Genomic DNA, 23,250 nt, shown 5'->3' with positions numbered 1-23,250 from the left:
TTGATGCCAACTCCCACAGGGTAGGAGAGTGGGGGCTGACAGAAAAGGGGAGCAGCATCCGTTGGTTTGCCTGTCGTCTCACGCGTTCCCTATTTGGCGTCCTCTTTTAGTGTTTAGGCGTACTCGGTGTAATTTCACAACGGGTAACAATTTCAACAAAAATAGAGGGAGCCAACTAGAGAACGCGCAGCCAGGCCGTGAGAGTTGACGGGTGCTGATCCCTTTTTTTTGTCAGCCCCCACTCTCCTACCCTGTGGGAGTTGGCATCAAGCTCCCGGGGTAAAAAGGTTATTCATAAAGCCTCCTCTCTCTTCCTCCATGATTATGATGAAGATCCTAAATCGATTTTAAACTCTTACTGATTTTATTATAGTTCAAAACAATGAGTCAAAAATATTTTTATTCTTCAAACCTCACGATTTAAACAATTTTTGGCCACCTTGCTTAGTCCAACTTAGATCGAGGCAGCATCGTGTAATCACTTACTGAATAAATATAGCTAGCTAAAGTGTCTATATCCCTTGGGACCTATACTAACGTTATTAGAAGCCTTATCTTATAATAGAATTTTGGGGATGAGAAGGTAAGGACCGTCAATGGCAAATGCTTTTGACACATACAAGTGGACTCGCTGAAAGAAGAGATATCATTTATTGAAAGACCTACAGAGCGTCAGTGATAAAATCTGTCACACGTTGAAATGGGAGAGCTCTCCAGAGTAATAATTCAAAACCCTTTTATACCTCTCACTCCATCTCTCGGCAAAGACGACTAACAGGGTTTCCCATTTATCCCCGCCTAATGATCCAGATCATTTTTGTCTTCCTTAATGTACCAACAATTTTACAGTGATGAAGCAAAAGTGTCATAAATAATTGATCGTTTTTATTTTTAAAAATAAATGTAAAATAAGCTCCTTAGTCAAGGACGTCGAGAAACGTGATGTTTGAAAAAAAATTAGGGATGCACCGATATGGGTACAGCCGATATATCGGCTAATCGTGGCCGATAATATCGGCCGATATTAACAAAGTTACCTATCACAATATTATGCTTTTTTGTTTACTCTCGTAACCACCTGTTAAAAAATGATATGATCTATGGCTTTTGGAGTCTAAAAACCACTTATGATTCCTGACCGTTTTGGACGCGAATAATTATTTCCTACAACAGCGATCAAAAAAATGTTTTTCTAATACCAGAAGTATCGGCTAATATCGGCCTCGCTTAAGCCGATATTGGCCGATACCGATATTTGAAAAATTAGCCGATATATCGGCCGATATATCGGTGCATCCCTAAAAAAAATCGATTTAAGATTCCTGTAAAGGTATTTTTCACCAAAGACTATATAACGCTTCGCTTACTAGACAGGCGTGTTCCTAGGAAAAACCTGTTAACACCTCTGTAGCACTGTAAAAGCTGGGGTAATATTTGGACCCGCGGCTAGAGGCGCCACTAGTAACACAGCTCAAGCTAGGGGAAATTTTGGGCCAGCGTCGAGATGGAGCCACAATCGGTATGCAAGTTGAGCCATAGAACACGCCTGTCTAGTAAGCGAAGCGTTATATAGTCTTTGTTTTTCACCTATTAATCTTGCGTTTTCATTTAAAATATTGGTTTTTAGACTAGCTTGACTTTGGCTTTCAGCGAGCTCATAATTTAACGCAGTTTTCATCTATCTAGAGAAAAGATACGCCGTCTGGCGTTAACAAGCGAAATCAAATCCGTTAAAGGGGCAGCGATTCAAACGACGTTGTATTTATCTGCTAAATATATTTAAAAGTTCCCAATTTCTCTTTCCATTTTGGGAAAATCCGCTCGATTTTATTATAATATGAATAACCTACCCACAGAGTCACTCGGTGTACGAAGCGAAAACAGACTTAAATATCTTAATGTGCCAAAACAAGCTTTTTTTCACACGGTGACCCCGTCGCCATGGTTACGCGCGAGGTTAAAGGTTCGTCATTATTTAACGTAATATTTTACATGATTTAACGTAATGTTAATTTAACATGATTGAATTTCATATTAATTTAACATGATTGAATTTCATATTAATTTAACATGGTTGAACTTAATATTAATGTAACTTTGGCTATGTTAATATTAATGTAACATTATGTAACGTAGTATTAATTTACAGTGGTTTTACGTAATATTAATTTAAATTGGTTTAACGTAATATTAATTTAACATAATTGAACGTTATATTAATTTAACATAATTGAACGTTATATTAATTTAACAAAATTTAATGAAATGAAATGAAATGAAAAGAGTGTTTAATGTGTATTAAAACAATATATGGAGTATCAGCAAGTTAATATATGCTTGTTTCAAATAGACCACATAGAAGGATTATATAAAAGTTTATCATTCAATATATTTAACAACATTTGAAAACAGAGAAAAAAAAACAAACAAAAATGAATATTCTGTTAAATCGAAGTAACATAAAAATGAAATAATGGTTATGAAAAATTTAAGTTTTTAAGGTCGGAAATTTTGCCGGAAAATATATCAATCCTGGAAGCATACTTATTAGCTGTTTTTTGAATTCGGTTAACGGGGTTCAATGAACAAATTTTAGTTTTAAACAAACTTGTGTTTCGAATAGCGTAGTTTGGAAGACAGATTTAGTTGTGATAATAGGTTAGGACAAGGAATTATATTATTCACTAATTTGTACAAAAATGCAAGTTCCACAAGTTTGCTTACGATAATTGTGTAAGCCAAAATATTTGAGCATATTTAAATAATTGTATTTACGAGTGTTTTTTAAAAAGAAGAAGTAAAGATTGACGATAAATTTTCTTTGAATTGATTCAATTTTTAAAAAAAGGTAGTCGCTACAACCACCCCAAACTAAGGAACCAAACATCGCTCTTGAGCGAACAATAGCCTGAAATAGTAAAACAAAATGACAAGAAGATCTTATATTTATCGTAATATTTTTAATATGATTTAACGTAATATTAATTAAACCTTAAGTAACGTAATATTAATTAAACATTAAGTAACGTAATATTAATTTTACATAACTGAACGAAATATTTTTAACATGAATTAACGTAATATTAATTTAACATGAATTAACTTAATATTAATTTAACATGAATTAACGTAATATTAATTTAACATGAAGTACCGTAAAATAAATTTATCATAATTTAAAGTAATATTTTTTAACATGATTTAACGTTATATTCATAAAATTTAATATTAGTTAAATATTTTTCTATATACATTTAATTAAACTTAATATTCATTCAAATTAAATTATTTATTATTTAACTGTATATTAATTTAATTTAACTGTTCATTAATTTAATTTAACTGTTTATTAATTTAATTTAACTGTATATTAATTTAATTTAACTGTTTATTAATTTAATTTAACTCTATATCAATTTAATTTAACTGTTTATTTATTTAATTTAACTGTGTATTAATTTAATTTCATTGTTTATAAATTTAATTTAACTTTGAATGGATTTAATTTAACTTTATATTAATTTAATTTAACTTTGAATGGATTTAATTTAACTTTATATTAATTTAATTTAACTTTATATTGATTTATTATAACTTTATATTGATTTAATTTAACTTTATATTGATTTAATTTAACTTTATATTGATTTAATTTAACTTTATATTGACTTAATTTAAATTTATATTAATTTAATTTCATTTAATTTAATGTAACTTGATTTTATTCTCATTTCACTTAATTTAATATAAATTTTAATATATTTTGATGCATGGTCTTCTCCAGATTTTTAGGCATTGAAAGTACAACCGTACTAGGACAAGTTAATAAATAAACAACTTTCCAACGCTATGAAAATGTTAATGAGATTAAAACCTACGGCCTACATGCCAATATGCGGTTCTAATCTCATTTAAATTATCGATGTGTAATCGTTGGAAAGTTGTTTAGATTTATTAACTTATAATAAAAAAGTGTAGAGTATTGTTTTCGTTGTACGTGAACAAAATTGAATTTTTTTTAAATATTCTATTAAAAATGCAAAAGATTCGCGACAAAATACAAAGTTCCCGAAAAAAGAATAATATTTTGGGAATCCTTTACGAAGATGACAAATAAAAGTCTATTTTTGGAGTAAAAGCTTTTAATCCGACTTGGCCCTTCTTTGCCTTGCTTCGTAAATTTCGTCGTCATTTTGATAGATTAAGGGGAAACTCCATGTCATCTTAAAAGGATAATATCGTCCCTTCGCTCTAATAGGTTCAAATACCAGAGACAAATGTTGGCCTAAAAGGCTCGCTTTGAAAATTTATACTTGTAAATGCCATTATAGTGTTTCTTTGAGGTGTTTCTAAACCTTAGATCGTTGTCGACGTTGTCGACGTTATCACAAAGGTCCGTGCACGGGTAATTTATTCAATTAATTTCTCTCATTTTAGTTCGACAAATATGGCCACTAGGTGGAGTGGCAGAGTTGTTACTTCAGTAATTATGTCTACGGAAGCGTACTTACTACTGCGTTATCTTCTCTCAAAAAAACAGTAATGCTAAGTTTCTAACAATAAACCTAAAAGTATCAGTTTTCAAAAAACTGACGCCACCATAAGTACTGAGTTGCGCCAGTTAAAATGTGAAATATCGGGAGGGTTTCGTGCAAAGTGGTTAGCATTTTCGACTTGAAGCAAGACGAGCCGGGTTCGATCGAAGTTTGTGGGGCTGGGAACAACTCTTTCGTAGAGTTTGCTAGTAATCTTCACTAGTTAAAGGGGTTTTCAGCCCGAGTTCCTCGGTTTTCTCTTTTCGCAAAAACTTACTGAGGTGAACGGTGATAGTAAGTGTAGTTAGTATGAAAGGCTTGTCAACATCTACTTACGCAATTTAACCTTAGATAAAGGCATTAAAAGTCGCAAGAGGACTTGGGTCCAGGGCTGGTAAGATCTAAACAACATGTTTTAAACCAACCTTTTAAACAAAACCCAATATGTTTAAAACGTTTTAAATATAATTTTTTCGAGGAAGATTTTACGTACTCTTAGAAGTTTTTTTTAAATGAAGTTTATTAAAGAAAAAATTTCACGATTGATGAATTGCTATTGCGACAAGTGTAATGGTTTTTGTACGAGCTTAGGCCTCGGGCAAACGAATCGGTCGCAGCTATTTAATGAAGGTTAAAGGGATAGAAACAAACACTTGGAGCTACAATGCCTAAGCTTATCATTATTAGAATGTTAATATTGGGCTATTAAATTAAAATCAACGAAATTTATAATCAAACAACAATCAACTTTCCAAACACTATAAATAACAACTATAAATTAATTAACTAATCACAACAACGCAGTTATTTCAAAGACAACAATAATATTAAACATTACCCGACACTACAAATTATCAACCAACCCTAAGAAACCCCATAAAGCACACCAATTAACCCCTTCAAATAATAATGAAATCAACCCCAACAAAAACAAAACAATTACAATCACCCCCCTCCCCAACTACATTACACTACAGTCCTACATTTTAAATGGGAGAAGATGCCATCTACTATAAATGGTTTTTCACATTCACTGTCTACGCCATGACTAGATACAAAGTGCGCAGTCGTTAGGGTTACATCACCATGTTAATTGGGTCCTCAGCGCGCGCAAGAAGAACCACACGAGATACAAAGAACTCTTATTCATTCTCCAGAGTACGAGATTTAACATCACACGACATAGCGGAAACCGAAGCAGCGGCACCTCCAGAAGTTGTTAGGAACTCTCAGTTAAGTTCTCGCGTCCTCGAGTCTTCTATCGTTCTCCCCTCTTCCTCCATTCTGACACCGAGTTTTTACCAGCACGACCACGTGACCCCAACATCCTGGTCACTTTCTCTTTGGCTGTTTATAATGGGTATCGGCCAATCAAATATCACATACAGCAACTGACACTTTCAAGAAGGTTCAAGATTACTTCCGCAGTTGAGAAACGAAGTGGTCTACGTGACTCAGATAGTTCACGCAATAAATTAAATTTATGATCCTTATGGTCGGCATCTTCTATAAGATAACGCATTACACTTGACGGCATTTCTCCTCTCCCGATAATGACAGTGCTTGGGGTCGGGAAGTCGCGACCACAAAAATAATTTGACCTTCAAAAAAAAAGAGACCCTTTCCCCGAAACACAATTCAATGGGAAACAACGAAAAAAGTTCATTTTAAAGATTTACGACCCTTGGCAGGTATTTTAGGATATAGAGAAAGCTATGGTAAAACTTGAAAAACTATTTACAACGGCGAAGATGGGACCATTTGGCACAACGGAGGGGATCGTAACGCTTCGTGAGAAAGAAGCACGACTACAGCAATTGATAAATTTCTAATAAAATAGGTTTTTGAAAGCTAACAAAAAATTCGTTTCACAAGAAACGTAAAGGACTTGATAATAAAGAGTTTGATTCAAAGGTCTGCTATGAAATTGGCTCTCGTTTAAAGCCACTATATATTGTTTTATTGAACTCCAGAGATTCTTGTTTTTGATAGAATAAAATTCAAGATATAATATAGTTTTCTTTACCCCACATGTTGGTGCATTTCGATAGTCACATTGCGTAGAATATTTATGACAGAAGCTTATAGTATAACTGTTTTGGGTGGGAGGGAGTATCTAATTTAACTACTCGTTTTCTATTTTACATTCTATTGACGAGTTGTGACACGCGGTCGCCCAAGTTTGAAAAGACCAAATATAATGAGTCAAAAACGAGAGTTATATAAAAAGATAATACGTCAGACTAGCAAACAACAATAGGATCAAAACCAGCAAATAAAACTACTACGGAACAGGGACTTAGATACTTTTCCTGCAGCTGGAGTTTATAATAAACTTCTGGATATACTTATTAAATTTAGATACTTCTATGATTTGTCACTTATTCAGATTATAAAATTAAAGGATTTTATTGTTGTAAGTCGTATTTTTCCGAAAAATATTCAAAACGTTTTCATTCGATGATTTGTCTAATATATTGTTTGCAAATTTAAATAAAGCGGCATTTTCACCTCATTTTTTCTAATCTAAAAGTAAAACTAAACCTATAGACTAGTTTAAACTGGTTGAAATGTAACACTATTAATGTTTTGTAGTATGTTTACTGATATTAGTCATTTTAAATCGATAAAAAGTTTAAAACATTAAAAACCCTTGAAAAGTAATTTATGTTTAATTTTTTTATTTTTCCGATTTGCGGAAAATTTTCCGCAATTCGGAAAATTTTCCGGAAAATTTTTTGGAAATTTTTCCGCATTTTATTTTTCCGGAAAATTAACAACCCTAATTTTATTGGTCTTATCCTTCATTCTTATCGTGGTCCATTTACTTTTAAAACGTGTCTACCCAAGAGCAGAAGTATATATTTAAAATGTCAGGCGTTGATTAAATTGACCAATAATCTTTTCACGGTTTTTCGTGGCATTTACTATAAAACTTATATAACGTAGCTGATAGCTATGACGCCGTAGGGGCTAATAAATCTTAAACGTATTGCCACGGAGACCCACTTTAAGCCCGAGATCCGTTGCAAAACCGTGGTGGGGTTGGCTCCCGCAGAGGACGCAATAATAATAGCCCTAAAATACTACTATCTCTAAAAAATGTATCCTTCTATTGATAAGTAAGTACGAATAAGAGTTTAAAACGTGTTTTAAACAATGTTTTTTTAGTTTAAATTAAAAACAGTTTAAAACAACGAATTATGTTAGTCCGGCTGATTATAAATAAAAATGCTCTCGCGCATTGGGGACCGTTGCCTAGGTAACGGCAAGTTTTCAACTTTAAATAGTGCAAGACCCGCAAAACAATATGGCGTTGCAGAGTGCAAACTGTTGCATAGTCTTAGTCGATAGCTACGCCGCAAAATTTTCGTTTTGAAAACGAAAACATTTGAGAGAGCTTGCCGTTTTCGGTCTACCGAAATCTGGCAGCCTTGCCTGCCTTCCGGCCTGTATCTCCATACCGAAAATGGCCGATGATTACGCCACCGAAAATCTTTTACTAAACTGATCGGCGGCGTTTTGACCGTTATTTTGAATTATCGACTAAGACTATTGTAACAAATTTTGAATGTTAATTACAATTTTTAAAGTTTCTTTCTAGAAGTAAATTTTCAGAATTTAAGTAACTGAAATGTAAATTTAAATAGTTTTAATACAAATTCTTGTGTTTTCGTAATGTAAAAGGCTAAGCCTAACGTTTGAAAAAGTCCTTAGTACGGTCCATAAAGACATCTTTCGTGAATCAGAAGCAAATAAACGAGTCGTCCCTTCGATTTAATGTAGTGAACGGGCCTTTCTAAGAACGTAGGCCATGCTTGGAGTAAATTCACCCACAAAATCTTTAAGTGGAGTATAAGTGTTGAAAAATTGTGGTGGTAATTGTGGGGTCAGTAATTAAATTTTAAATACCCAATACGCACTCCGCCACTCCACCAAATCTGCCACCAAGAATTATCTACACTTAGGGCGAACAACTATATTAAAGGGGCTGGAAAGTGGGGTTTTGAAAAACGTCATCCGTGACGTCATTAACGAAATTTGGCGCGTAGAACTACTTTTTCTCAAGTTCGCGAAGACGTAAACAGGCACCACTGTGTTGGGATTTTTGTTTGACGAAATCCAGCGTGGTCTTGGTTAGTGTTAGCTGAGCTCGTAGGAAGTTTTAAAATTTCATTAATCTTTATTAAGATTTAGTTTAGTGAACAACAAATGTTTAACGAAAAATTAATTTGAGTGATAAGGTCTTCTGGTAGTAGTGTGTTCGTAATTTCTTAAATTATTATTTACGAGTTTCATCGAATTTTGTAAAAAAACACTAGATGAATCGAAGCCAATTTCTTAGGGCCATGGTTTCACTGGAGCATCTTGATCAGTTCTTTTGCCTTTTCCCACTTATCTAATTCACCAACAAGAGATATTTTCGTATCATCACGTTTCCGTTTTTTATTTGAATTAAACTCGTTCATTAATTTCATTATAATTAAATAAATCATAAAATACTAGAACCAAAACCACGTCCACAAAGGCCCGAATATCTTAGTTCGCGTATGAATACCTGTCACTAATCTCTCTCGGGTCGCTCCTCACTATTTTCAAAACATCTCCGTCAGAGCCAAATTCCTCAAGCGGGGAATAATGAAAATAAAGCAGGGTCCACATTTTTTTGGAGATACCACGTCACTAGACGATTTCAAAACCCCACTTTCCAGCCCCTTTAACAATATTTTTATCGTTGCTCCCAAATCCAGCTCCCGTTTTAGCTGTAAGCTCCTTCCAAGGGTTACGTCACTACTATGAAAATACCCCCAAAAGATTAAATCAGTTTAAATCATGATTAAAATTATTAAATCGTAATTTATAAATGTTAAAAAATTAAACTATAAATAATTCACGATTGAAATGTTAACTCGTAATTCAAATTATAAAATTTAGTGATTGAAATTTTTTTGAAACATTTTACCATTTTGTGTTAAATATCGAAAGGAACGTGGAAAACATAAAACTCGGCAAAATCATTTTGCGTCGGAGAAACGCGTCAGTGTTGGTTGTACATATTGTATCAGTTTTGGTGCAAGATTTCGTTTGTTTTGGTGCAACACTGCATCAAATTTGTTCCAAAATTTGCATCAGATTTGGGGCAAGGCTATACGTTGGTTTTCGTGCAATGCTTTGCATCAGTTTTGGTACAACATTTTGCAACAGATTTTTCGCTTATATTCGTGCAACACTAGCTGAAAGTGTAGCGCTATCGGAGCTAAGGGGTTTTTCAGAAATTACGTATTTTTTTAACATACCCTAATATAGTCCACTTTAAATTCGTACACAACATGGAATTTTTGATGACTTAGGCCTAAGGTGGTGCCTTGGGTATTAGCCTAGCTGATTATTATTATTATTATTATTATTATTATTATTATCATTATTATTATTATTATTATAAAAAAGCAAGAAAAGTGGAGTCATTGAATTTGGTCGTCTACTTAAGAAACAAATAGAGAGGCTGATTTTTGTCATGGTAGTATAATTTGAAGTAAAATAACTTGATTACGGAATACTCATGAGTTTTAAAACACATTTAATATTTAATAATAAAATTAAAAATTAAACAAAGGAGAGGTGACGTTAAAACAAAACATCTATAGCGGCAACGACACAACGTTTCGAACCTTACATGGTTCTTTGTCAAGTGTAAAATGTAATAGTGGTACAAGCTTATTTATAGATAATAATAGAGGTAATAACGTCACAACGTGATAAGGCGTCACCTCACGTTTCAACAATAATGATAAGTCAGGGTAAATGTAGAGAGAGGAGCGTTACAATAAGTAGGGGAGTAATATTCAAATACGCGTTACAACATTAAGGTGGGGAAGTAATAATTATTTAAATTAATTACTTAAGAAACAAGTTTGGAACTGCTCAATTGCTGAGGCAGACGAAATGATTGATCTAGAATAATAGATGTAAACTTTAAGAATGGCAAAACCTATTAAATATCTATGTATTATTTTATTTTTGTTACCCCGGCTACACTACACCCACCCGAAAGACCGAATTCTAGTAAAGAAACCGTCAAATGGCTACACTAGATACTTGAGGTCGAAATACCAGAAATGGCAAAATGCAACCAACTATTACTGCACTTCGGATCCCAAGTAGTGTTGTTAATCCAACCGGGTTCGTTACTCGCAAATGGCCAATTCTGTCAGTTGGTCCTCGCAACCATCGTCTCGCCTTCCCGGACGGATGCGATTTTATGTGTCCGGGTGGAATAGGTACTCCCGGGCACAATTTCTCTTTAATTGTCACATTCGGAGCGAAAAAGGCAATCAAACTCTCCATCACCCTTGATTACTGGCTGTCAAAGGAACAGTCTCTTCGCCCTTGATCAAATAAAAACAAGTTTGGCGCTGCCTTTACCGAAAGGTGGCTACACTCAACGGACTCTTATTGCACTTTGGTGTCATACTTAAAAGCACCTCAGAGGATGGGCTACCAGTCAAAAGTCTAAAGAAAAATATTGAAAAAATGTATGGAATAAAATCTAGACAATAGCAAATTATCGAAAAATAACACTTTTTTAAAACCAATTATAAAAGAATAACAATTTATAAAAAATAACAATTTATTGAAAAAAAATAGCAATTAATAGGAAAAACAATTGATGATAAATAAACAACAATTTATTAAAAAAACTATTTATTAAAACAATAACAATTTATTGAAATAAACAACAATTTATTAAAAAATAATTTATTAAAAAAAATAATTTATTAAAAAAAACAATTTAATAAAAAAACAATTTATTAATAACAACAAAACAACAACAATTTATTAAACAAAACACATTTTATGGAAATAAACCACAATTTATTGAAATAAACAAGAATTTATTAAAATAAACAACAATTTATTGAAATAAACAACAATTTATTGAAATAAACAACAATTTATTGAAATAAACAACAATTTATTGAAATAAACAACAATTTATGAATAACAACAAAACAACAACAATTTATTAAAAAAAACACATTTTATGGAAATAAACCACAATTTATTGAAATAAACAACCATTTATTAATAACAACAAAACAACAACAATTTATTAAAAAAAAACGCATTTTATGGAAATAAACCACAATTTATTGAAATATAGCACCATTAAAGCAATTTTTTTTAAATGCTAAAAATCTATAGGAGTATTTTATTAATTTATTAATAACAACAAAACAACAACAATTTATTAAAAAAAAACGCATTTTATGGAAATAAACCACAATTTATTGAAATAAACCACAATTTATTGAAATAAACCACAATTTATTGAAATAAACCACAATTTATTGAAATAAACCACAATTTATTGAAATAAACCACAATTTATTGAAATAAACCACAATTTATTGAAATAAACCACAATTTATTGAAATAAACCCCAATTTATTGAAATAAACCACAATTTATTGAAATAAACAACAATTTATGAATAACAACAAAACAACCACAATTTATTGAAATAAACAACAATTTATGTATAACAACAAAACAACAACAATTTATTTAAAAAACACATATTAAGAATATAAACCACAATTTTTGGAAGTAAACAACACTTTATTGAAGTAAACAACACTTCATTGAAATAAAACACACTTTATTAAAAAAAAAACAATTTATTAAAAATATAGTTTATAGAAATAAACCACAATTTATTGAAATAAACAACAATTTATTGAAATATAGCACCATTAAAGCAATTTTTTTTAAATGCTAAAAATCTATAGTCCTTTTAGCGTAAAAATATCCAAATATATGAATTATATATCTTATATTTAATCTCTACTCCTTCTGCATTGAGTTTGCAAGTTCTCTCTCCACTGGTTAAAGGGGTTTTCCCACGAGTTCTTCAGTTTTTCCTTCCCATATAAAACTTGGCGAAGTTAACGGTAATAGCTAGTGTAGAGAGCTGTTGGCTCGCGTGACATGAAGGGCTTGCCTACACCCTCCTACGCATTGTAACCCGATAATCAGTTTAAAGGGAATATAAACTCAAGTCTTTTTTAAGTTTTTTTTTATGTTTTTATGTTAACAATTTAGGCGGGAAATCACTAAGCAGCGCCAAAAATATCTGAAGCCATAGAAGGGAGCGGGAAATGGTCGAAGTGTTGGTGTTCCACACCAAAAAACCTGAGGTTATATTCCCTTTAAAGGCATTATAAGTCGCTAGATGACTTGGGCCTAAGGTGGTGCCTTGGGTATTAGCCGCCTAGCTGATTATTATTATTTATTATTATTATTAAATTTATAAAAATACACCTATGTTAAATAAATTAAATGGAAATTAAAATTGAATTATCCATCTATCAACGGTCGAACTGCGTTTTGTCAATTAAATTAAATTTGTCTTAAATGGTACAAAAACCACGCGTTTTCTTCAATGGTTAAAATACCATAATGTGAAATCCATCAATTATTTTCAAGAATACCTTTATTACTTTGGTATAAAAATAATAATTATTACTTTGGTATAAAAATAATTATTATTACTTTGGTATAAATATAATAATTATTACTTTGGTATAAAAATAATATTTATTACTTTGGTATAAAAATAATAATAATTACTTTGATATAAAAATAATAATTATTACTTTGGTATAAAAATAATAATTATTATTTTGGTATAAAAATAATAATTATTACTTTGGTATAAAAATAATAATTATTACTTTGGTATAAAAATAATAATAATTACTTTGATATAAAAATAATAATTATTACTTTGGTATAAAAATAATTATTATTATTTTGGTAAAAAAATAATAATTATTACTTTGGTATAAAAATAATAATTATTACTTTGATATAAAAATAATAATTATTACTTTGGTATAAAAATAATTATTATTACTTTGGTATAAAAATAATAATTATTACTTTGGTATAAAAATAATAATTATTACTTTGGTATAAAAATAATAATTATTACTTTGGTATAAAAACAATAATTATTACTTTGGTATAAAAATAATAATTATTATTTTGGTATAAAAATAATAATTATTATTTTGGTATAAAAATAATAATTATTACTTTGGTATAAAAATAATAATAATTACTTTGATATAAAAATAATAATTATTACTTTGGTATAAAAATAATAATTATTATTTTGGTATAAAAATAATTATTATTATTTTGGTATAAAAATAATAATTATTATTTTGGTATAAAAATAATAATTATTATTTTGGTATAAAAATAATAATTATTACTTTGGTATAAAAAATAATAATAATTACTTTGGTATAAAAATAATAATAATTACTTTGATATAAAAATAATAATTATTACTTTGGTATAAAAATAATAATTATTATTTTGGTAAAAAAATAATAATTATTACTTTGGTATAAAAATAATAATTATTACTTTGGTATAAAAATAATAATAATTACTTTGATATAAAAATAATAATAATTACTTTGGTATAAAAAATAATTATTATTATACACATTAAAATTAGGTTTCAACTTAATTAAACAAAACATTTGTAGCTTATAGGTCCGAAAAATATCCGGTTGTCACAGCCATTTTAGAATAGCATAGATAGAAAGAATGAATTGACAAGGATCACGCTATCGCCATCTAGTTTCACTTTGCTACAAGGATAATGTTTAAAATTCGTTTCCTTAGCCTTAATTTTAAATAAATGGGATTTTATTATTAAAAATACCTGATTCAATAAATAATAATCTGTAAAATATTCAGCTTATTTAACGAAATTCTGAATTTTCCGAGCGTCGTCAGGCTGAATTCCCAAGTAGACTCGATTGTTTCACAGAATCTAATTACAGCGAAAACCCATTGAACGGATCGGGATTCCAGAGAGTTATTAGCGTACAGCTCATTGATTTATCCTGGTGACCGAGGAATCTACGCATTACTTGTTAATCTCAGAAAGTGCAATACAAGCTACAACAGAGGCCGCCTGCTAAACAAGGTTCGATCAAGGCTGGGATTATAGGCTCGTTAGCGAATATCAGGGGCCCTTGGAGGGTTTAATACCCGTATAATTCGGTTCGCGCGCTGAAACAAGCCTTAAACACGCTATGGAACTTTACAATTCGATAGTTGCTATTATTACTATAATTGAAATTATAATTATAATTATTATTTTTATTACTATTATTCGATGTAAATTTCCTAATATTTACGGCAGTCCATTGAAGAAGTTCAAATATTGGACAAAACAGCAGTTAGTGTGGACGAAAAGTATCAATATAAAATTTATGGAATATTCTTTCTGTTTTCAAATTAAACTTTCAGCGCCACTTACATTGAAACTTATCTTTTTATTGATTTAATCACTGATTTAGTTTTGTAATATTTTTGGCAGTATGGTAGATTTTCTAGTAAATATAATGATAATACGCCCAAATTATAAAATAAACAAATTATTAGAAAGGAATATCTTTTAGTACGGTTTCCTTTAAAGTATTAAAAAAATGACATGCTACTTTATCACCACCTAACGACCAACAAGTTCCGATGTTAAAATAATAAATAACAACAGATCCCATAAATCAGGTCTGGCTGAACACAAGATCGAATCGAAACATATCCAACGTTTTTATAAAAGGTTATTTTTTTTAAGCTTTAACTTGCGCAAATAAACTAATAAAAAGGTAGGTATACAACGTTATTTCAAGCGCACAAAAATATAATATCCCACGTTTCGAGGACACAAAATTAATTTGTAAAGTAGACAACTTCTTCCACTTAAACATACGCGAAACATTAAGCCTGGTTCACACGATGCGATTTTGTCGTACGCGACCGGTCGCGCGCGACAAATTTTCAAAGATCGCGTCGTATGAAGGGGTTTTATGAAGTCGCATGCGACGTCGACCGAAAATAGGTTGGAACCTATTTTATCGCGCGCGACGGGCAGCTTTGGTAGTATTAAAAGTGGGAGTAAACGGGAGACATTCCTTTCGAAAATTTCTAAGTTTCCTCCACGCGACGAAATTCTATTTTAGCATACGGACCGGGGCATTTGCCTCTTCTTTCGACGGGTTTATGCTAGCATAAACATAAAATGTCCAAAATAAATGGTCAAAATGGGAATTTATATTTCATTTGGGAGCATGTTTCTGGTATAAGCAAATGGTTGAATGATGCGATGGATTCTCTATTTGGAGGCTACGACTTGTTTCATTTATGGTCATTGCTTTCTTCTTTGTTATCGACGCGTTGTGTGAACGAAATTCTGGTGCGACCGCGTTCTGAATCGCGTACGACAAAGAATCGCGTACGATAAAATCGCATCGTGTGAGCCAAGCTTTAGAGATCACAAAGACAACGGACCAAATATCTTATTACGCATTATTGGATTAAAAATTGTAAATTCAAAGTGGATAAAAATTGTCCCCCCAAAGATAAACTTTTTTAAAAATTATTTTTGGCTAATATTTTAATTATCTGTAATTTGTTTATATTTTTTCGTACTCATTTTATTTTGTATGTTAATGATATAAGAGCTTAGCGCTAACGGTACAATTTAGACCCAATGATGCTCCCGAACGGGACAGCGAAACTAGTTACGTTTTTAAAAATGTTAAAAATTTAAAAATAAAAACTGTATTATACAAAAGTGGAATTCTTTGCTTAATTGACCTATATGTATAAGTGCCTTATCAACTTTTTATAATAAATAAATAAATAAATAAATTGACGCGTATTCATTAAGCATCGTTTTCTTTGTGGATAACCCCCAATCTACTCAGAATTAGTTGGATTCGGTGCATCTCAATGAAGATAGCTTTGTCCGAAATAGATGCGACGATCAACCTGTCATTGAGGGAATAGAGATCCATTTCCTGGAAATCGAAGGATTATGCGAGTGCCCGGAATGAGTCGCGTTGCTCGCCATTCGGACGTTCCCTTCTCGCGGAGCTCTTTGGATTTCATTTCGTCTTAGTTGCCTTAATTTCGAAAATTAACTGCGAGATGGAAGATTAGTCAGTAAATATACTTCATCGATTCGCGAATAAGAACTCCAAAGCTCATATTCAACTCCGTGAAGTTGATGTCAACTTCGCGATTACTCCAGCTTGAGAAGACTTCTCAATCTCATCTTGAAAATTCTTTGGAACTTGGACGTGCCTACTGATAAGGAGAGTACCCGAGGTGTTTCTTTAGTTTTTTTTGTTGATATACACAAATCGGTGTTGACCTAAGGCCTTAGACAGTAGCACACAGTAACTGATTAAGCAGGGTGAGATAAGTGTAAGGGCCACGCCAACGGGGGGATACGTGGGGACGGGGGTGAGGACACCCGTGGCGGAAGTATTCCGACCACCCGTTGGGGGATTGGTGGTCGTCCTCACACGGCCATCCACAAACTCTGCCTCCCAGACGCTTGGGATTACAGGAGTACGCCACTACTCCCGGTGTACCCGAGGGGTTTATGGCCAATTTTGTTCAAAGTTGGGCGTAAAGTAGACCTATATGAGTAACGAAATTTCCCAAAAGGAGACGCTGCACTACCCATTCGATTTGCCATGGCAACCGAAAATGTTCTTACCACTTAAAACAAAAAAATCTCCATTTAAAAAAGCGTGGGATTTTTTGGGTTTTGCAGGATCCTACCTACGAAAATTTAAAAAAAATGAATATCACGAAATGGGTAATTTGGACCACGTTTAGGTAAATTTCATCAAGTTTGGGCAAATTGGAACATTTTTGGGTAAAATAAGAAAAAAGTCTTATTTTTGTTTTAAGTGGTCCAAACATTTTCGGTTGCCATGGAAAAACGATTGGGTAGTGCAACGTCTCCTTTTGGGAAATTTCATATATCATATTGGTCTACATTACGCCCGACTTTGAACAAAATCAGAAATAAAACACCTCGGGTACTCTCCTTGTAAGTTGCGTTTGTTACCTTCATAAGCTGCTTACATAAACAAGCAAGCTTGTCATTATTTTCTTCATTAAGCACTTAAAGCCTTAAATTATTAGAGGTGGAAACTCCATTTCGTGTCGAGTAGCTCTGATAGGGTTTTTTTTGTTCGTGCTAAGTACCAGCTTCAATTTTCGTTTCTTTTAAAGCAGTCATCAACTTATTAATCTGGTTGTTGGAGTTCTTCCAGCTGCTTTTGGAGAAATTGGTTACAAATTGCGATAACAAACTACTAATGCTGTTCGTGGGATTGACCTTTCCCAGTGCAACTTTGCCACCAATACGTAATATTATTTGTGTGGGGTCTAATATCTAAACTCTCTTACTAAAAAATCACTATTTCTTAACCCTAACTTTTCCAAAACGAACCTTTCCGTGAGAATTTCAAAACCGAAAGCGAGCTTGCAATCGTTATTCTTATGTCACGCGCATTAACAAAATATCTTAACCACGTTTCTCTTAGTTCTTGCTACTTACAATTTATTTAATAATCCCAAATTGGATTTTAAAAAACGCTACAATATTATTAAGTTGGTTTTCCATTAAAATAACCATCAGAAAAGTGAAGATTCTTTCTAAGCGAATCCTCCCTTTAGATTCCTCAAAAATACTACTTGATGGTTTTAAAATATTTGGTTAAATATAATTCTGTGGCATATAAGTCTTTCCTGGTAAATTTGCTCCTATAGTGTAATTGTAAAACGGCAGCGTTTGTTCCGTTGAAATGGTTTATTTTTCACCTTACTACGTAACTCTGAATAAATCAGATTTTCTCATTAATATCACAAAGAATTAGTTTATGTTTACGTAAGGAATTAAAATTTAGTTTTTTCGAAAGGCGTAACAAACACTTTCTAGGACTTGGTACTACGTTCGAAAAGACAATTTTGATCAAGCGCCTAGCGGCTAAAGAAATAATTTTCCGAAAATTGATGATACTTAAAAATTTCATTTCATCGTTCACTGCGCAATATCTCGTAATTGGTTTTCGGCGAAACTCCCTTTATTGAATAAAATTCACACCACTTACTGAAAATGATGCTTCTTTAAATATAATTCTATTTATAATGCTGTATAATAATATTAAATGAAACTCCAAAATTTGTAATCCACTAAAGCATTTCGCCAAATCGATCAGAAGCAAGCAAACGCGATTTTGTTTCTACGCGACGCTGAGAGTGCGGCGAAAGTTAAGAGGATTTGAGGACAGCGAAGGTGTCGCGAGGCGGCACTCTTTAGTTTCGCTCTCATCTTTCACGTTTTCGTCCGGATGCATTTTTCTTCTTTCTTTCTAAAGTCTAGTTCCCACTTGGCGAAAAAAGCAGTTTGTGGCGGCGCCAGGAATTTTCGCGAGGGTAGGCAAACCAAATAAATGGGACCCCGACCCGGGACCCCCCTTTTCTCAATGAAATGCTTCAATAAAATAAAGTAGTGATGTACATGACGAACAAAAATATTCTAACAACGGTAAAACGAGTCCAAATATAACAGAACTGATTTTATTTACTAGGAGATACCTCAAAAACTTCTAAAAACATTATCGACAATTGTTTCATTGTTATTTATAAATAATTTTATCTCTTGGGACAATTTTGAGCCCCTTTCTAGATCAATTTGGGGACCCTTATAGGGTGATTTTGGGGCGCCTCAAAATTTTAAGGTAGGCAGTGGCCTACCTGGCCTACCCCCTGGCTCCGCCACTGGTTTTCGCACTGTAAATTGACGTGCACGAATAAAATTAGCTAAAATTTTCAAATTCGCCACCTAAATCGCAGCTCCGCGGTTCGGAGCGAACGTTCTATTTTTTTTCGTTGGCGTCTCAGCGAAATAACATTTCAGCCAATCAGAGAAGGTCTCTGACGGCCACTTCGTTTTCAGAAATAGCTATTCTAAATCTGGTATTTTTCTTAATCTGTCAAACATTGTTTATTTCCAAAAAACTTGAAAAAACATTCTCGGTCACAATTCCTTATTTCTATATTAAGGTTATTGAAATAGCCCTGATCGTGTCGTTTTAGAAATATATCTCTAATCCAAAGTCTTTTATTTTTGAATAAAAATGTATCATATATATAAACCTATAAGATATTAAGTAAAATTAAATTTATGTTATTGAAATTCTCAACATTACTCTCCATTTGGTTCATTTTGAAGCGATATTAGGCTTAGCGTTTTAAAATATTGTTTTTAAATATTCGCGAGAATGAGAACCTACCTCCTAGAGATTAAAAAAATTGCGCTTTGTTTCGCTATACGCGAAAAATTAATTCGTCGAAATATTTCTTCAAGTGGGAACTAGGCTTAAGAGTCCAATTACGCTAGCCAAAATTCTTTAAAATTTACCAAGAATCCCGAAAGAAAAATGATCGAATTTTCAAGGCGTCTGCGGCAACTTTATATCTTTACTAACGTCTTTGTTTTGACTCGGTTTTCAGAGACAAAGAGGTTTCTGTTATCTAATAAGTAATTCTTCGTTTCTACTGTTTCCAACCACGGTTTGTTAATCTAATATTTTCTTTGATAACAACTGTATTAAAATCAGATCAACTAAATTTTAACCATAGATCTGCGGATAACGTTTATCTAGTTCATAGTAATCTGAATTCGCGATGAGATAAAAATAAAAATGCATTCTTTTTTGAATTTACAATCTGTTTTATATGAGATATCAGATTAGATTACTAACGATACGTTAATTTCAGGGAAATAATAATTTAGCCTAAAACAGTAAACCTTTTTCTAAATGTTTTGATTAATTAATAATTAGACAACTTAATATTATTTAAAGGTCTACAGCGAATGAACAGATTGATAAATTTAACATCAGATCAATGAATAAATTCAGATAAATAAAACGATTATTGTCCATGGTAAGAGATATAATATTTCTTTAAAATAGAAAAATACACATTATTTCATATTTTGATAATAAAAGTAAAAATGACCGTAACTTTCGAGCAGTTGACAAAGAGCGTCAAGCTCGAAAGCTACTGTAAAATATTTGTATTATTAAAATATGAAATAAACCTCCATATGTATTTCTTCTATTGTAAAGTAATATTAAGTTCAGATATGGCTAGCAGATTTTATCTGATCAGTAAAAGTATTTTTTCTACAATGTTACGTTACAACGCCAGAGTAGGAGGAGGAGATACCAGATATTCCTTAACACTGTATTGCACGGATATAAGTCGCATCATTAAAGCTAGGAGCAACAAACAGAAGGAGAACGCAGCTAGCCTTTAAATATGCTAACGAAGGGTTGTGTACGAATTTCATTGGACGAGCGTCAAGAGCCTTTACGCTGAGCGTTTTACGGGCGGGGGGAAGACAATTTCCGAATTTTCCCCTTCCGACGGCAGCAGGCGCTAAAGCGTCTAGCCAATGAAAATCGTACACAAGAAAATCCACGACTTTTGACGGGTTGCGTTCTCCTTGTGTGGGGTGTTGTGTTTGTTGCTCCTAGATTAAAGCAAGTGCTGGCTCTAAAACATGGATGGTTCGATAGATGTTGTTTTGGACAGTTTCTTTAACGGTGATTAAACAACTGCCATATATTTGTGTCTCTCGAACTTCACACGTTCATCGTCGTAAATCGTAATAAACATATTTTCGTTTAAGTGAAAATATGAAAAAGTTCATTATGTTTATCAACAGAGATTGTAGAAGATTAAGTATGTTTTAAAAAAAATTATAATTAAAGTAGTTTTCTTCGCGGGTACTTCTCGTCGGGTGTTAAAATAAAAATATTTCGTAGAAGTCATACGCAAATACCTCACATAGGTTTTCTTTGGAGCCCCACTGTGTTTATGAAGCTTGGTTTTTACGCGATGCCGCTGATAATAATAATTAGTACATCAATCAGTGCGCTTTTATTGTGCTGACGCCCATTATATAAATTTCGTTATATCACCCTTCGTTAAAAAGCGTGGTGACTTGCTTTTTCTTCTGGTTTACAGAATATAAACGGCATCACCTTCTCAAAAAATGCCGTAGATGGCGCCACAATATACGCTAAAGTTAGTTATCTTCAACCCGAAGCAATAGGTGATTCTGAAATATAATATCGACAAATACATGTACAAAAGAGTTAATTTTATGGGCGCGCGCTCTTGATTTATTAGTAGATTGTGGCTCTCGCGATTGTGCACGCGCGTTGAAAATGAAAAATAAAGCGCGCGCTCAAATACTTTAACCATACTACAGAAAGTAACCAAATCATCTGACCACCAATCTTTTTCGGACTCACCTATTGCCACTAACGATACGATAATTAGAAAAATAGAAAATGAAGAATATTTTAAAGGAAATGTATAAAATCCCGCTGATCCTTGGCCATACGTTTTACGTTATAAAACTCAGAAGAACAGATACTTAAAATAATAGTGCCGTAAGCCATCCACTTTCTAAACAGAGACCTTTAGTGCGCGAAATAATACATTTTAATAAACAGAAATCGGGGATAAAAACTCATCTCTATCCTCGGCGTCATCTGCTTCGTTTCAATTTGACGAAGAAATGTGATTTTGTGTTATTTCTGGCAGGAATCTACTGCCCCGCTGTCTGGGACTCTCTGTCTTGCTGGCCCCCGACGCCAGCCAATGAAACTGTCAACAAACCGTGCAGCCTCATCCTCCCGATGATTGAATTGACACAGGCTTTCTACACCAACCACACGCCTTACTACCGTAAATATGAAGTTTGTCTTTTACCAGATAATAATATTAGACGATTAAATAAATGTATTACTTGAAAATGGCAACCATCCGCAAGAAGGTTATATTTTCTTTAGTCAATTTGATTATCACTTCGTAACTATAAAGCTGCGCTCCTGCAATCCCAATAACGCTCGAAGGGTAAGCTACCCTACCCAACGTCTTGACAGGCAAATGGCACCCCAAGCTTCCCTGGCACCCGTGGCGGAATTCCCTCCTCGCCCCCCTCCCGTCAGCAGCCACTGGGAAGAATTTTTTGGGGGTACAAAGAATTGAAAATGGGTGTCTGGGCGGGAGCCAATAGCGCTATTGTTTTGTCGAGATTTTCTTTGACCTATAGGTTACCTATTTTAGTCAAATTAAACAGCTGGTTTATTAACTAAGTTAGAATCAATCGAAATAGGAAGTCAGACTAAATCGGTTAAAAGAATCAATCTAACCAAAAATAATTGCACAGGATATTCACACAAATTTTATTTTAACTCTACTCTCTTTATTAATGAAATCTTTAACTACCTTATTCATATCAATTTTATCTAGTTCATCTTGATACGCGTGTAGCTTAGAGTAACCCACTCGCATAGAGTGGAAGGCCCTATGGAAGCGCATGAAACACTAATCCTAACGGGCCACCTTGTTTTATATGTGTGAATAAATATATATATATATATATCCATATTTTTTATATTACCTTTAGGCCAACTTGTTTATTTCACGCCTCGAAAACAAGACGTTGCGTACGAAAAGTGTTAACAAGTTTCGCTGATCGCTTTCCACTCTTATGTGAGTCGGTTACTCTACGGCGCGTAGTATGCAGAGACTATTTACGCGGTATTCTGTCATCGTAGTTTTTAGAAACAGGGCATACGACGGTGACAAAACTATCATGGACGATACTAACGAAAAGACTAAGAGCCTGTTGCAAAAGTATGTTTGTCTGGGATTTGCGAATATAACTTCTATGGTCGAGTCCTCGTCAAGCATACTTTTGCAACAGGCCCTAAATGTCCGTAAGAATGCAAACTGCGCA

The 23,250-nt window shown here is 32.8% G+C and overlaps 1 protein-coding gene across 2 annotated transcripts in view; it reads left to right on the top strand.

The window, feature by feature from the left end:
* LOC149926138 (corticotropin-releasing hormone receptor 1-like) overlaps positions 1–23,250 on the top strand; it is an 84,040-nt gene that overhangs the window by 43,742 nt on the left and 17,048 nt on the right. For both annotated transcript variants that reach the window (XM_090159901.1, XM_090159900.1), the window contains exon 2: positions 22,050–22,193. In XM_090159901.1, the coding sequence (XP_090016027.1) occupies positions 22,050–22,193 (144 nt within the window). The remainder of the gene's footprint in view (positions 1–22,049; positions 22,194–23,250) is intronic.

Source organism: Leiobunum rupestre, chromosome 10 (assembly GCF_980474605.1).
Source record: "Leiobunum rupestre chromosome 10, qqLeiRupe1.1.hap1, whole genome shotgun sequence".
NCBI classification, from domain to species: domain Eukaryota; kingdom Metazoa; phylum Arthropoda; class Arachnida; order Opiliones; family Sclerosomatidae; genus Leiobunum; species Leiobunum rupestre.
The sequence above is the reverse complement of the archived record's forward strand: the minus strand, read 5'-3'. Positions and strand labels throughout refer to the sequence as shown.